This window comes from Sceloporus undulatus, chromosome 3 (assembly GCF_019175285.1).
Source record: "Sceloporus undulatus isolate JIND9_A2432 ecotype Alabama chromosome 3, SceUnd_v1.1, whole genome shotgun sequence".
Taxonomy (NCBI): Eukaryota; Metazoa; Chordata; class Lepidosauria; order Squamata; family Phrynosomatidae; genus Sceloporus; species Sceloporus undulatus.
The window spans coordinates 169,956,164-169,972,761 of NC_056524.1; the positions used below are offsets into that span (position 1 = coordinate 169,956,164).

Below are 16,598 nucleotides of genomic sequence, written 5' to 3' on the forward strand. Positions count from 1 at the left end.
GACCTAGAGATTCCTAAAGAAAAAAACTTCTCTAGGCATTTGTAGGTCCTCCAGTATAACTTTATGGTCAACTTCTGGCAGATGTGGACCACAGAGTTGCACTAGAAGACCTAGAGATTCTGAGAAAGAGGTTCCCTCAGGTTAAAAAAATTGTGGGGGGTTTTATTCACAGTTTTTCCATTTTCATGGGGGCCCTGTGTCCCTAACCCTATCAAATGTGGAGGGCCCACAGTATTTCTGTTGCCACAGACTACAGTCCTCCCTCTGTTTTTGCAGGGCATCTGTTCTGGACCTCCCCCCCCCATGAAAATGGAAAATAGCGCATATATAAGCTCTATTGGCTTGAATGGACTCCCCCCCCATGGGGGTATGTGGGGGTGTGCCATGGGCATGTCCCCATTTTAACCCTTTTGTCAAGGGAATCGGATCCCAAGTCTACAAGAACAGAGGGAGGACTGTATTTTCTGACAGTTCTCAGCATCAGGTGCAACATTTTATTCCCAACACCAAGGTTTTTTTAAATTGTGAGATGTATCAGACAAAAAAAAGTCTCAATTTCTTCTCCACTTTTCTTTCTTTTTTAAAAAAAATAATCTTAGGCGTGGGACAGACCATCCAGAAAGGGCAGCCTGTCGATGACCTAATTTCCTCTTGAGGGAAGCCACAGCTGCCAAACCATGTGGCTTCCCTCTGCAGGAAAAAGAACCTGGAAAAACCAGGTTCTTTTTGTGCCACAGGGCCAACATAACAAGTGCACCACTGGCGCACTCGTTACGTAAGTGACGCACAGCAACATGCAAATGCTACGTGGTGCTTACATAACAATGGTGGCGCTCATAGACACAGGATGCCGCCATTGTTACGGTGCTTTGCTGTGCTAGAGTTAGGGACCATGCGGTTGCCGCGTGGTCCCTAACCCTAAAATCGGCACCAGCATGGTGCATTTGCACGGTCTGTACCGCGCCTTAGAGATATATTGTTATCATCAACACCATCATCAGTTTTAGTAGTAGTAGTAGTAGTAGTAGTAATAGTAATATCCTGCCTTTCTCCCAAAACTGGGACTTGAAGCAGCTTACAATTTCAGTTGTAGTGCCTCAGGAATTAGTACAATTACATCATAATACAGTATGGCTTGAAAACAGTATTAAAATGGAGGAGGAAATTTGCTCTTCAAATCATAAGATTGCAACAAACCAAACCCCTATTTTATTTTATTTTTAAAAACCACCTTTGGAAGAGGCCTAGTACTAATCCAAGCAGTTGCTACAAGGAGCCTCCCCCCCAAATGGAATGAGTGGTCCTGGAAGTGATAACAACTGGTAAAACCCAAAGAGCTACACTGTGAAAACTCATACTTGTTTAGATCAGTTTGGAAGGGTCCTAAAAAAACAAGGCAAGTCAGTGCTAAGAAATGTATTGTGGGAAAAGCAGGAAACATATTACTTGTCAATGATGGTTGCTCTGAGTGACAAGTTCAGAGACGCCTAACTTTATCCTGAAGAAAAGTGAAGGAAAATTCTCCAGTGATAATTTAACATGTTGTTTCAATCTGAGGTATTGCCATAGATATCTGACAGATTGTGACAATTAGTTGTACCTACTACATTTTATTTTACTTGTGCACCAAGCAGTGTTGAAAATCACCTTCTTACTTTCAGGAGTCAAATCACTATCAGTCCAGGTCACTAAGAAAATCCAGTTCATGTAATTATCTGGCTTTTGCTACTCGCCTATGCTGCTACAGTGCAGAATTAATGTAGTTTGACATGGCTTTAACTGTTATGGCTCTATTCTATAGAATCCTGGGATTTGTAGTTTGTTGTGGCATCTGACAGAGAATGCTCTGATGGAGAATGCTAAATATCTACAAAACTACAAATCCCAGAATTTCATAGCATTGTGCCAGCACAGTTAAAGCAGTGTCAAACTGTATCAGTTCTGCAGTGTAGATACAACCCTAGTCTTAAATAAGAACTGCTTCCTTCCCACCCAATCTGAAGCTCCCCAGATGTGTTGGACTGCAACCTCCAGCGGTGCTGGTTGTGATAACAGGAATTATAGTCAAATACATCTGGAAGGCAATAGTTTGTGAAAGGCCAGGTTACTGCAGTCTTCCATACTAATACTTTTTCAAAGATGGAGTGTAAACTTTTAATAATGCTGAATCCTCATTTGAGCCCCCTCCCCACACACTGTCTTCTCTTTTTGGTTGAAGTGTATGGTTTGTGACAGTGTTGATATGCTCCACTTCATATCTAGACGCCTCATACAGTTACCCTCAAATGCCCTGTCCCAAATTACCTGTTCCTTAAGGACATTTAGTGACAGGGACAGGAAGTAATGGGCTGATATTTTTTGCAAACCAAGAAAGTAGGCAGAATGCAATCTTTGGCAAAAGTGTTTACTGACTAAGAATGATGTGAAAGGTATTGAGAGAACCCTGGCTGCAAGGTGAAATTCCTCACCATTTATGAGATATAGAAACAAACAAACAAATAAAGTTGTTATTTAAAAAGCAGGCAAAGCTCTGAAAGAGAAAGGACAACTTTCTCCCACAGTGGTTGTAACTTCCAGCTGTGACTCAAGGAAAAAAGAAGATATGTAAAAGTTGACTTTATTATCACTTGACATCTGTGCATACTTGGACAAAGGCAATTTGGCTATATATTAAAGAACTCCAACTCCATTTATTATTTTTAGTAAATGGTTTCTTAAAAGGTTGTTTGTTTGTTTTTTTTGCTGAAGAAATTTGGGGGATGCCTATCAAACAATGGGATATTGCTTTCTGTTATGTACGTACACAAGCATAGTTTTACCCTGAAGGGAAATCTGTTCCATAACATTAAAGATGTGATTTGGATTTTAAATGCATTCCATTTGAGAATACAAAAGACTGCAGTCTCAACAGATGACCTGAAATTCTGAGTGACTAAATAATCTGTATGTGTTTCTAACATGTCTTTATCTTCCACTAGTATCTTCTTTAATGTGCAATTGCCCCTTTAGCTATGTGGACTTTGGATCTGTGAATTCAGTCATTTGAGGATTGTCATGCCCTACATTATTAAAAGGTGATCACATGAATGTAGACACACTGAGGCCGCACATTCATGTTGATACCATTTAACAATATGGGACATGATTATTTGCATTTTTTCTGCATCCATGGGGGGGGGGGTCCTGAACCGAACCCCCAGACTTCTTGTCCACACCAAAGTCCAGCATGGACTCCTTCAAAACTCTACCAACCTTTCCCCACAACTGTTCACATTTAACTCCAGACATATCTTTTGTCTGGATATGTCCTTTGCTCCACCTCCCTCAGCTACTCTCCTCAGAACACCCATGTTTTTCCATATCACTTCATATACTTGGAACTACCCCCAAGAACACCTGTGTTATATTACCCTTCCTTCTTATTCAAATTCCTCTTTAAGACCGACGTTTTCTGTAAGGCCTTTTGCTCAACCTCCCTGTCATTTCACTTCTTTACTTTTCTCTGCGGGCATGTCTTAACTAGCTAGAATATTCCAGGTTTCCCACAGAGTATTCTGGCCCCATATTTTTCCCCAAATCCCCACTGTTACCTGTGCTCTCTCTGCAGCGATGATGGGTGGTTGCCTTCCCACATAATCTCCATTTGTTGTCCAGCACCATCACTGACGGTACACATTTCATGGTTATTTTGACTGTAAAATGTGATATCCTATAATATCATCTGCAGACTAGATGTTTTGAACCTATCCTAGAGAAGGTTAGAAGTAGGCCAAAGAGATTTGTTTCTTCACAGGTCTTTTAGACAGTTCCAGTATTACTTCTCTCTTCAGAGCCCAAAACTCTCCATATAGCTCAAAGAGAAAGATAAAGCTGAGAGCAAAGAGAGAAAAATACAAGAGAGCAGACCATTGGGGTTTCTGAACCAGAAAAAGCTGTTAGCTCCACCAGTATTCAATAACTGAATCTTTCTTCTGTTAATGATGCAGCTGGCCCTCCATATCCATGAATTCTGTATCTATGGATGCAACCAACCATGCCTTGAAAATATTCCAAAAAGATATAAATTCAAAACAGCAACAACAAAAAAACATTGTTTTGCTATTTTACATAAAGGACACCATTTCACTACACCATTGTTTTTAATGGGACTTGAGCATCCACGGATTTTGTTATCTATGGGGTGTCCTGGAACTAAACCCCAGTGGATACCTTGGGCCAACTGTGTATACAATCTATAGTCTGCTTTCTAGTGGAGACCCTGAAAATGGTAGATCTATCTTGATGTTCCCTCAAACCTATGTCCATGATAAACTTTGTCAAATCACCTTTATGATACTTATTTTCCTGTCCCAGCCTGTAATGTTCACAACTTTAAATGGACACCACTGAAGGGAGTATAAAAAAGTATCAAAATCAGTATCTATGGTGGGTTCCAGACCGCCAAAAAGTACGTGCTCGGCACGTACTAGGGTTAGAAAGGGGCATCCTTTCTGGATGCCCCTAACCCTAGTACACACCGAGCACGTACAAAATGGCGGCACCCATTCTACATGGGCACTGCCATTTTGACATAGCGTACGCTTAGCATCCCCACGTCACAACATGGAAATAACGCCGCAAGTGTGCCACTGGCACTTTGCGGCATCATTTCCGCACCGCAAAAAGAACCTACTTTTTGCGAGTTCTTTTTGCTGCATCAGGGAATCGTGCGGTTTGTCCACTGTGGTTCCCTGACGCAGCAAACACCGGCGTCGGCAGACCACCCTTTTGAGCGGTCTGTAAAGCGCCTTAGTTTTGATGAAGTTCTTCTTAACTATATGAACTTTAAATTTATGAAGTTCATCTTGAACTATACTGGAGTCAAACCCCTTCCCACATGTTAGGTTTCCACCAATTAAAAAAACAAATCTTCCTCCAAAGACTCACACTCCATGGTCCAAGGCTTTCCCCCAGAAGGTTTTTTTTTTTAAATTGGTAGAACCCAACGTGAGGGTAGGGTTTTTCCCCTCATGTTATGACTCCAGTACATAATAGTATTTCCATATATTATGGCTTTTTAACAATGTCTTTTTAAAATTCTTATAAGCTGCTTTGAATCCTGATCTGGGGGAAAAGACAGGATTGATGATGATGATGATGATGACGACGACGACGATAACGACAATGATGTTGATGATTCCATCCCCAGAGATATGTTCTGAGATATTAATCCTGCAATTCAATACTCATGTCCAGAGAGAAAGCCTTACTAAACTCATAGTGGGACTTACTTCTGCGTATACAATTGCACTGTCTGTTTCTTAAGATGGTCCGTTATATCACACTTGAATGATTCTACAATTGTCTTTAGCGCTCTAGAGCAGAAGCTGTGTGTTTCCTTTCTCAGTGAAGTAGAATGTGACTCAACAGAAGAGCCAATAAATCCTGTATATCCTGAGGGCCCAACTCTGATTGGCCAAAGCCACAAGCTGAAAACTGGCACTTTTTAATATCTTTTTTTTTTATCCTCCCATTATGAGTAACTGTTCTGTCTGCATTTGCCATATTCTAGTACTATAAACAGGACATCAAAGATCTCAATTCCAAGTGCAGAGGGTTAGTTTCCCCTTGTTAGGAGATGAGCTGTCACAGAGACCTTTTGACCATGCAAATCATATTGCATGGCCTCATTCCTGAACTCACTAGAAGAAATGACATATAGTACCCATCAGGTTGTTAATGGAGCAGCCTTACTGAGATGGCAAACTCCTGTGGTAAGATGTTTAAATTAACACTTAGTAGTATAAAAGGAGACATTGACCAGGTTTCATATCACACTGAAGGATGCACATCCTATTTATGGCCCTGGCTGAAATTTTATACACAAGGTTGAAAATATCCATGATACAGAATTAGAATGTTTCATTGGCTGTAGTCTTGAGATAAACATTCAGACAGTGATGCAGACTGGAACATTCATAGAAGAAAAATGTATTTGTATTTTACATTTTGTTGCACATGTGTATACACACATATAATTTCAGTTGTATTTATCAGAGATACAAATGTCAAAGCACTTCATGGTCTAAGCCCAAGATCTAGCCCAGCAGCCTACTTTGTATGGTTGTGCCCACCCTTCAGAAGTTTAAGAATGGGACAGAACTGTGCAACATTAGCTGCTATGATTGGAAAGAAGTATGACTCCTCTGGATTAGCTAAACCTCACAAAAACATTTGAAGTCTAACTAGTCTTGCCTAGTAAAAACAGCAGTTCCAGCCTTTACTTCAGGTTTCAGCCCAGCAACTGACTTGATGGACTTGGAAAACACACCTATCGAGGCTAGTTTTCCATACTGTCTCTCATAACTCTAACCTGGCCCCGATAATATCCAAAGCTATAAACAGAGGTTATGAAGGGGAAGGGAGAATCGCTGACACATTTATCATTCCAAGCTATTTTTTTTATATATAGGATTTTAGCTTAAAATCCAAATGCCCTAAATATTTTTGCTTACAGATGTGCTAAATAGTTTCATCTACACACACACACACACACACACACATTCCCCTATGAATTATGTTTGGAAACATGTTTTCAAAACAGAACTCCTGTGGAGAGTTATATTTCTACCTTTGTTATTAAAAATTCCAAAAGTACGGTACTGTATTCAGGATGCTCATTATCTCATCCATCCTTAAAACCCTTCTATGAGTTTGGATACTTTGGCTTCTGTTTCATAGAAAATACCCTGAAATTGGGTGGAAATTCACACAGGGGCCTTTCACAGCACACAGTCAGAGCGTTATGGTTCCACTTTAACTGCTGCAGTTCTATCCTATGGAATTTAGGGATTTGCAGTTTAGGGCATTTAGAATTTTCAGGCAGAGAGCTCTAATGCTTCATCAAACTACAAATCCCAGATTTGTAGGAGCAGTTTAAGTGGAATCGTAATGATATAATTGTGTAGTGTGAAAGAGTTCTTGAATACCTCTCTCCATACAATATTTTGGTGGTGTTAGGAGTTTCTCTAATAAACCAGCGTCTGCTGTTAGTAATGCACTGGATGAGGGTGAATAAAGTGACCATTAATCTAGGCAAGACAGAGATGTTCCTGGTCATTCGCAAGGCAGATCAGGGAAAAAAATATTCAGCCTATGCTGAATGGAGTTACTTTCTCTGAAATCTCAAGTTTGCAGTTTTCATATATTCATGGAATTTGATCTTAGCCTGTATGCTTAGGTTTGGCTGTGGCCAGGAGTGCACTTGCACTGGTTAAAACTAGTGCACCAGCTGTGTCCGCTCCTTGACAAATCAGAGCTGGCTACAGTGCCACATGCTTGATTACATCCCATTTGAATTACTGTGACACACTCTATGTGGGACTGCCTTTGGAAATTGTTTGGAAACGTCAGCCACTCACATTTTGAACCTGCCCCTGCCACTTCATTCATTTCTGGTAGTCATGCAGGGGAGGGGAAAACCCTAGGATAGGAATGTAAACCTTTGCTTATTTTGTTTTGGCAAAATAGTGTCAACAAACTTAGTGCCAACAAAAAGTGCCAACAAAATTAGAATTAAAAATTCCATTTTCCCCCTCCTAACTCAGTAAGATGACTACACGTTTTGCTCATTTTTGATTATTTTTCACATTATAAGCCCAATTTTGTGAATGCATTGTAGATTTTTATTTTATTTTATTTTATTGCACAAAGCACACTGTATTCAGTGCAAATTAAGAGCTTGTGCAGATGAAAAAAAGCTAGAATTTCACTGGTTCAGAGGCAAAAAAATATCTCATGGCAATTGACAATTTTTGATGATGGGGTGATACAACATATTGAGGATGACAAAATGTGTGACTATTATTTATATTGCTACAGGATGTGAGATACAATGTGCTTCAAAATCTCCACAATTGTGTCCTCCATGATGGAGCTTCTAATAGGGAATCAGTTCCTTTATCCAACAAAGAGATGTTTGCCCTTTTCAGTCTCCACAGAAGGGATCATATTTAGAAATTCTGTAAAATTTGCTCTACCTGATTTCAGTCAAACAGATATTGAGATTAATACTGAAGGCTATTGTCTGTCTTTAACCCAAGGCCAGATGTCTTTTCTTTATCATACCTCAGAGTTGAATTCCGTTCAATGTTGAATTCTAATGTGTAAAATGGTTAGGTTTCCTGAGACGTAGGAAATGTTACTTGGGAAAAAATAGTTACAGTTACTTCAAACCTGCCCCCCCCGCCCCCCAAAGTCTTTAGTTGCTATTATAAGCACAGGGTTTTGGAGGGAGGTGGGGTGGCAAATACTTTTCTGTTTCCTTAGTTACCTGTTTTCAACATCTGAATGCAACAAATAACTGGCCCGCGCAACAAAACATACCCTTCGCTCATTCATCCTCATCATTGCCTTGAGTACTCACACCAGAACATGAGGCAACCATACAAAATATAGCACAAAACACAATGTAAAGCCATGTGATATTCTTTCTCCTCTTTTAGGAAACAATATTGCTTGGTACTGTATTAAACTACTGAAGCAGCTAAAAATCACAATGGCCGGTTACAAACCGGCACTTGGGACGTCCACAGGACGTCCCATTTTAAAAAAGGGGCGTCTCTTCTAGACGCCCCTGGGTCTAATACGGACTCTGTCCATACAATATGGCGCCGGCCGTTCCACACGGCCAGCGCCATCTTTACATATCGGACGCTGTGCGTCCGAACGTGTCGCGGCGCCTGTGACGTCGCGAATGCGCCCCTGGCGCCTCGCGACGTCACAGAGGCGCCACAGAAAGAAGCTCCATTTTGGAGCTTCTTTTTTGCTCCGTAAGGGAGCCGCACAGTGTGGCTGCGACGGCTCCCTTACGGAACAAACGGCGGTAGCGGCAGACCGCCTCAAAGCGGCAGTCTATAACCAGCCAATGACACTGCAAAGAAAAGAAAATAAATCTATTTTTTGCTAAGTTATACTCTTGATAAAATGTAATTACATTTTTTATTCCTGGAGAAATAAATGACTTGTTTTAAGGTAACTAGTCACTTGTGAATACCTACTTTCATGTTCAGATTTCCATATTATTAATATGACTTTCCCCCCTCATGTTCATTGTATAGAGATTAAAGTTCACCTTGTCAAGACATCGGGAAGCTAGAGATATCCACCCACGATGCAACTGCCCAGCAGGTAAGAAACAGAAATTATGATGATGTTAATGGTGGTGATGATGACAGCAAATACTATGATGATGGTGATAATGACGACAACAACAATGATAACATAAAGACAGATAGACAGCATGATTTTAGAGGATGCAAAGTGACTGCAAATTTTATCAAAATCCCAACACCCAGCTTCTGGAGTCATTGAAGATGTTATGAAAAGTAGCATTTGTTGGTTGTTGGTTTGAGGAACGTTTACTTAGAGATTATTTACCATAGGTGTGAACGAGGTGTGTATAAATGGAGCTTTCCTGACCCTAATGTACATATTTACTTGCAAATATTTATACTCCGTTTTTCAAGAGGGCTCCTAAATATCTAGTGTTTAAACTAGAAGGCTCTTTTTGGTTTGTTTTCACCCTCTTGATGCAAGTGACTGAACTGCTGTGCCATCATAATCTCTTGTGAAGGTAGAGATGATCTAGTCTCATTTTTATTCATGGCAGGGTGGGGAGGGGGTTTGATGTCCAAGAAAGCATTGGAAACCTGGGTGCTAATTGGATCCGAGGAATCTTTAAACATTGAATTATATGTTCACTAGGGACTGATGAATACATGTCACTGACATCCATGGGTTTTCAAAGAGAAAACTTTAGCACTTGATTGGAAAACATGCTCGAGCACTTCTTTTTTTAGAAACAACTGAAAAGACAAATAGAGGGCTAGGCATAGGGATCAATGTGAACATTCTCCCAGTTTGAACAGAAGAGTCCCAATTCTAAGATCATCACATTTCAAGCAGGCATCTCTTGACTGGGGCTTATATCAAATCTCTATCCCATCTCAGTCCTTCGCTTTGCTAGCCCCCATCCTGCAAGAGTAAAAAACAACAACCCATAGTTTGGGAAAGGTGGTTGAATAGCAGATGGTGGAATGTCTTCTCCTGCCAGGGATTATGGAGATTTAACTACTGGCCCCATGTTTTTAAAAAGAAAATTATATACTATGAACACCATTTATGTCAGCCTGCTGCCTGCTATTAGCTCACATTTCCTTATGGTATTTTGTCCCCTCTTTGGGATGAAGAAAAGGGCCAGGGACAGAGCAGTACTGTAAAACAATATTTTTCATTGTCTGTATTTATATTCAAAAAGCCCTTCAAAGCTTCCAAATATGATCACATGGAAGTCTTGCATTATTTTCAGGGCAGTCAAGAGGGGCTGATACCGGAGAATGCATGTGTTAGTGACTCCATCCTTATATATGAGATTGTTTAATAGATGTAGTTAAGCACTCCTAAGAAAACCCAATGAAATTCACAGAGTTGCCATAGGTTGGCAGGCAATTTGAAGGCAACACATGGGACAGAAACATTTATTCATGTATTTCTTCACTAAATGAGACCGATACTGGTATATCTTTATTGTTATAATGTATAATTTATATTTATCAATACTTACTTTAAATTACTTTAAATATGATCCATGTTTTAGACTTTGGACAACAAATAGAAACTAAACAAAAAAAATATAAAATATAAATTGAAAGCTAAAACTAGATAAATATCAGCAATATAATTCAAACCAGCATGTAGAGGAGGGAAACCCAATTCGGAAACGTTAACCAGAACAAGTAAATATTGAACCTTGTTTAAAAGTAGCCGAAGATGGGTCCTGATAAAGATCCTTGGGGAAAGAATTGTATTTGCTGCTATTCCTTTTCCTCACCAGACAGCACCCTCAGTAACAGCTGCGCTGGCATCTCCACATGCCCTGAGAGAGTTTATTTATTCTGTTCTGCATTCTTGACAAGTTTGTTAAAACACTGCATTATATCTCACTGATACAATGGATACACACCTGAGAGAGCACGCACATCTGGTGTGTGGACTGGGAACACCACACACAGAGGTTGAGCCATTTGGTTGCATAATTGCTCTGAAGGATGTGTACGAACCAAACTCTCTAGATTAGAACATAAACAGCATGAGTAAGAACAGACAGCAAGATTGACATTGTGCTGTCTGTCTGTATATCGCTGGGTCAGTGGAAGCATAATGTTCATCATACTTTAAGTTCTACAAGCAGACTAAGGCATCTCATAAAATTATATCCCCTGATCCCTGTTGTTGTCTTCTTTTGCACTGGCTTTTGTCAAAAGAAAGATCTCACTGGTTGCTGAAATACTCTTGGGATGCCTCTCATCTGTGGAGTAGCTTTTTATGCCATGTACCTTGATGAAATATCAGTCAATATTTTATGACATTTTTGAATCAGATTCTTTCGCATAATTCTGAGCCAGAACTTGTGTTTGTGTGTCTGTGGCATTTCAAGAATACATCATTCTATGAAAGGGGTACCCCCAATTCAGTAAATGATTTAGGACAGCGTGAGCTTGAATGGATTTTAAAAATGCTCGCCTTCTTTTAAGCATCAGAGGTTTTTTTTCCCTTTAATGGTAATGATCTGAAGCAGGGTCCACATTCTCCCCCCTCTTGTGGCAAGCTCTGACATTGGGGTCAGGTGAACAATGTAGGGCTTTTTAAAAACCTTGCCCGACAGACTTGGAACCACAAGTGTTTTGGATTTTGGATTTTTGTTTACTTTGGAATATTTCCATATACATAATAAGATATCTTGGAGATGAAACTCAAGTCTAAACACAAAATTCATTTATGATTCATATACACCTTATACATACAGCCTGAAGATAATTTTATGTACAATAGTCTTAATAATTTTCTGTGTGAATCAAAATTGGCGTACACTGAACGATCAGAAAGCAAAGGTGTCACTTTCTCAGCCACTCATGTGAACAATTCTGGATTTTGGAGTATTTTGGATTTTGGATTTTGGAGTCAACCTGTATTATGGAAGGGTTGTTTTTTCTTTTCTTTTCTTTTCTTTCTTTCTTTCTTTTTTCTTTTTGCACAACCCTTTCTGAACATGCTATTGCTAGTACTAGGAATCAATTTTGCAATTCCTAAGCAAGACCAAATATAAGTAAAAACAAACAATAATTTGGATGTGGAGGGAGTGATATAGAGCCCTTTACAGACAGGCCAAAATAAAGCTGCTTCAGGTCAGTTTGAAGGTATTATGTTTAAATGATGCGTGCATCCCACCAGAAGCTGTGCCAAAGCCACGCTCCAGGACAGGAGCGTGGCTTTGGCACAGCTTCTGGCCTCTTAAGATGTGTGTGTCATTTAAAGAGCATACCTCCAAAGCGACCCGAAGATGCTTTATTTTGGCCTGTCTTTACAGGCCCATAGATTAATTACTAATAGAAATCCAAACCTCATGTTTCTGAATTGTAGAACTATATCCATGGTTAGAGACAGTATAATTTTGACTTTCACTACTGCTGGCATTCTTTTTCTTTGTCTTCTTCCTCTTCTTCTCCTAGCATCATTGATATATATGGTGCTATACAAAAGTAAAACAATAAAACAGCTCTGCCAAAGGAGTATGATCTAATTAAAAAATTAAAAAAGAAATACATGTGAAGACTAATGAGCTTATCACTCCATTTAAATAACCCTGCTCGCCTCATCTGAATTCAAACCTAAATCGGGAGGCAGCCAGGTCCTACTGCAAGGATTTTGCTGCCGAAGCTGCCAGACCAGTACAACCCAGCTGCAGCCCAAGTCCCAGGTGAGCTCTGGGCCTTACTTTGATTCTGGGAGCTTTCCGACTTGGAAAAATGGCCACCAGAGCTCACCTGGGACCCAGGCTGCAGCCGAACTGTACTTGCGATAAGCTCCTAATGCTAATATTTCTTTTTAAAAGCACAAATGCAATAAGTTGTACAAATACATATACAGGTGGCCCCCCATATCTATGGATTCTTTATCCAGAGATTCAAGCATTCATGGCTTGAAAACATTTTTAAAATATATAAATTCCCCAAATAAAACCTTGATTTTGTCATTTTATATAAGGGACACCATTTTCCTGTGCCATCCTCCTGTTACTTGAGCACCTAGGAGATTCTGGTATCCATGGGGGCCTGGGGGGGGGGGGGCTGGAATCAAACTCCAGAGGATACCAAGCACCCATTGTAATAATGTATTGTGTACTTTGTTAACAACTGCAAAAGGAATTAACCATATTATGTGTGTGGGGAAGAAAGGAGGAGAAGAGTATTGACAACATTGCTCATTCTTGACAAGACAAGATATATCAACATATTGAGAAGGCCTGTCAAAAACCAGTGATAATAACAGGGTGGCACATGTACATGAATATGTGACTTGCTTTTTTTGTTTCTAGTCAGGCACCTGTTGTATTTTTGCCAAATATTAAAAAGATACAGGTGCCATCTTCAAAATTCCTGAGTATGTGTATATTTGCCTTTAAATCACCTATTGATTTATGGTGACCCCATGATTTTCATAAAAAATTTTTAGGCAAGGAATAGTCAGAGGTGGTTTGCCAATTCTTTCCTCTGAAATACAGCACTTGCCATTTGTTGGCAGTCTCCCATCTAAGTACTAATCAGGGCTGACCCTGCTTAGCCTGCAAGATCATTCTGGCTCTGGAGCCTGCTTTCACTTTCTAGATTCTGAGTGGAGTTTGGCACAGGGGGCTTTGGAAATATTGCAGAATTCAAATATGCTTTGTCCATGTGGCTATTAAACTAAGGGAAGACAGTTTCAACCTATGCCTGAGTTGCTTCTGACCTAGAATGTACTCTTATGATCTGATGCGTCTTTCTAAATCCAGCTCTCACTTGTGGTCATAAACAAGCAGATCTCATGTTCCTTGCTGAAAATAAATGTTTATCATAAGTGTCATTGTACTACATAGCCATAGATCTTCTTGAATTTAAACTGCTTGGAAGCCAGAGGGGCAAAAAGAAAAGGGGTTGGTTTGCAGAATTTCTGAAAGCAGGATGTAAACGCCTTAAAGCAAGCAGGAAAAGATAATTTTTACTTTGTAGCTGAACATGGTCCAAAATGCAAGTGATATTTTTGTGCTTTTTAAAACAGTGGAAGGTTGGCAATAATGAAGCAGACAGAGGATGTATTAGTGTATGAGAATATGTTTTTTCTATGTTCTGTTAGCACTGGAGATAAAAATATTATAGTCAGGAATGAAACAACAATAGTGTTTTAATGTTATTTATAGGCATGATAAGGAAATCTACATTTCCTTAGGCTGGGGAAGCTGACACCAATAAACTGTCATGCTCTAGAATAGGTGTGGCCACCCACTGTGAATAACATTTTTCTGTAGGATCACTGCATGTTTAAAGGTCACCTTAAGTCTATACAGGAAGTATCTGTACTGGGACTGTAATGTTTAGCAGAAGGGGTCTTGGCCATTGCTGTCTTGCATCTTTATAGCTGGTAAATGTTATTGTGAACTTTATCAAGTCCCATAGTTTGATCCAAGTTTATGAGAGCGGTGGTTACTTCATTTTGTATGACATCCTGATCTCATGATCAAAATGATATTATACAGGTATTTTTCATCCCAGATTTGGAAAACTGGAAGTGAAGCAATGAATTAACTTATACACTTAAAGGCTACATTAAAATTATGTTTGGTTGGCAGAAGATCTTGTAGGCTAGGTATCAATGGTCAGATAAAGTATTTTTAGATAAACTACAAAGCTTACAAAAAGGCATTTAAGGAACACATTTTGCTTAAAATTACTGGCAGCTTTAAACTGTTTTAAAGAGCAAGGAATGAACCATTTCTGCAATAACATCTTAAGTAAGCTTTATAATAGCAACAGTTGTAGTTGTATACGTTTTAGAATGTACTGCAAAGGATAAATAGCTATCCAGCACAAACCTGACCATAAATATGTCTTTCTGCCTCATATTTGCATCTGGAAGATGTAAATCATTTGTTGTTATGCACTATCACGTTGGCTTTGTCTTATGGTGACTGTGAATAAGAAACTTCCAAAAGAACCTGTTATTAATAACCCTGTTCAAGTCTTTCAGACTCAGAGATGTGATTTCCTTGACTGAGTCAATGCACCTGTAATGTGATATTCCTGTATTCCTGTTTCCTTCAACTTATTCCAGCATCATTTTCTTTTCCAAATACACACCCCAGTCCTGATCAGCTTCCCCCTTCTCTTGGATGCATATGTGAACTAAGTCAGGTAGAGTCATCAAAGGTGGAGTGATGAAAGTGGAAACATCAGACTAAGATGTGTCCTCTGCTTTGAGGGAGCAACAGCTGTATTAGCATAAGTGAACCAATAGTTCCAATGGAGAAGGCAGTGGAGAAGCTCCAGTGGTGAAGCTACTGAGCAAAAGCAGTAGTAAGCAGTGACTCTTTGGCTAACTCTCATTAGTACTGTTCATTGTACCAGTCAAAGGATATAATGCAAAGTCTGACTGAATAATATCAATAAAACGTGATAGACCTATCGCTATAGGGAAGACCTATCAATATAATGATGATCCAAGTTTCTGCTACACCTACAGAGGCAGAAGAAGAAGAAACTAAAAGATTTGGGGCTGGAGTCCAGGAGGAAATTAATCACATACCAAAAAAGGACTTCTTGTAAATGAGAAACTTGCTTACCCCAAGCACTGCATTTTATACATTCCGTTTTTTATATTACTATGTCTAGCTTCCCCTGATTCATGCTTCTCACATTCCATGTTCCTGTAATATTGTGCAGCTTTGGACTTTTCTTTCACATCTGAGCACATCAACAGCTGAATGTCCTTTCAGTTTGAATTCAGTTTCATCATTAGCCACAGAGAGGAGTTGTAGTTGTTCTCTGCTGTACCCCAGTAGCTCATTGACCAGTGAGTCTCATCTTCTTACACTATCTGTCATTTCAGTATACTGTGTGCTTGCACTAAATGTTCTGTCAGGGAATGTTAATTAACTCAGGTCTAGTTTTCTGTACAAGGAGATTTATAAACATCATTCACATTTGTGTCCCACCTTGCCAGTGTGTCCCACCTTCCCAGTGTTCAGGGTGCTGTACATGGACGTAGCTCAAGCCTTAGTCTTAGCAGACATTTCATTGTTTCAATTGTATCAATCCTGACCTAACTGGCCCTGTGATGTGACAAGCTTCCAAGGATCCTATAAATATGTAGTATCCCATTTAGATATACAGTACATTTGAAAGCTAAATTAACCTTTAAGTGCAGAATGGAGAATGTGTGGCCATCTGGATTTTACCAGAGTACAATACTCACAACCCCACACCATTGGCTTTGCTAGTTATGGATGAGGGGAGTTGCAGTCCATCGATATCCAAGGGCCATACTTTCCTCATACCTTAGTAGTTTGCTCAAGGCCATTCGCTAAACTTCATGCATGAGAATAAATCTTTTGGGGGGGTAAAAGATGCTTGCTGATTGCAAGAGTGCATTTGGGTATCCATTATTTCATACTGTAACTAATTAAAAGTAGGGAATAATTTTCTGAAAGGGAGCTGACAACAGTTACTTGCCTGCCTCCATGGTATGTG

At 39.6% G+C, this 16,598-nt stretch overlaps 1 protein-coding gene across 6 annotated transcripts in view; it reads left to right on the forward strand.

The window, feature by feature from the left end:
- The window catches only part of COL13A1 (collagen type XIII alpha 1 chain), a 211,839-nt gene that overhangs the window by 10,993 nt on the left and 184,248 nt on the right, over nt 1-16,598 (forward strand). For all 6 annotated transcript variants that reach the window (XM_042458083.1, XM_042458084.1, XM_042458085.1 and 3 more), the window contains exon 2: nt 9,099-9,168. In XM_042458083.1, the coding sequence (XP_042314017.1) occupies nt 9,099-9,168 (70 nt within the window). The remainder of the gene's footprint in view (nt 1-9,098; nt 9,169-16,598) is intronic.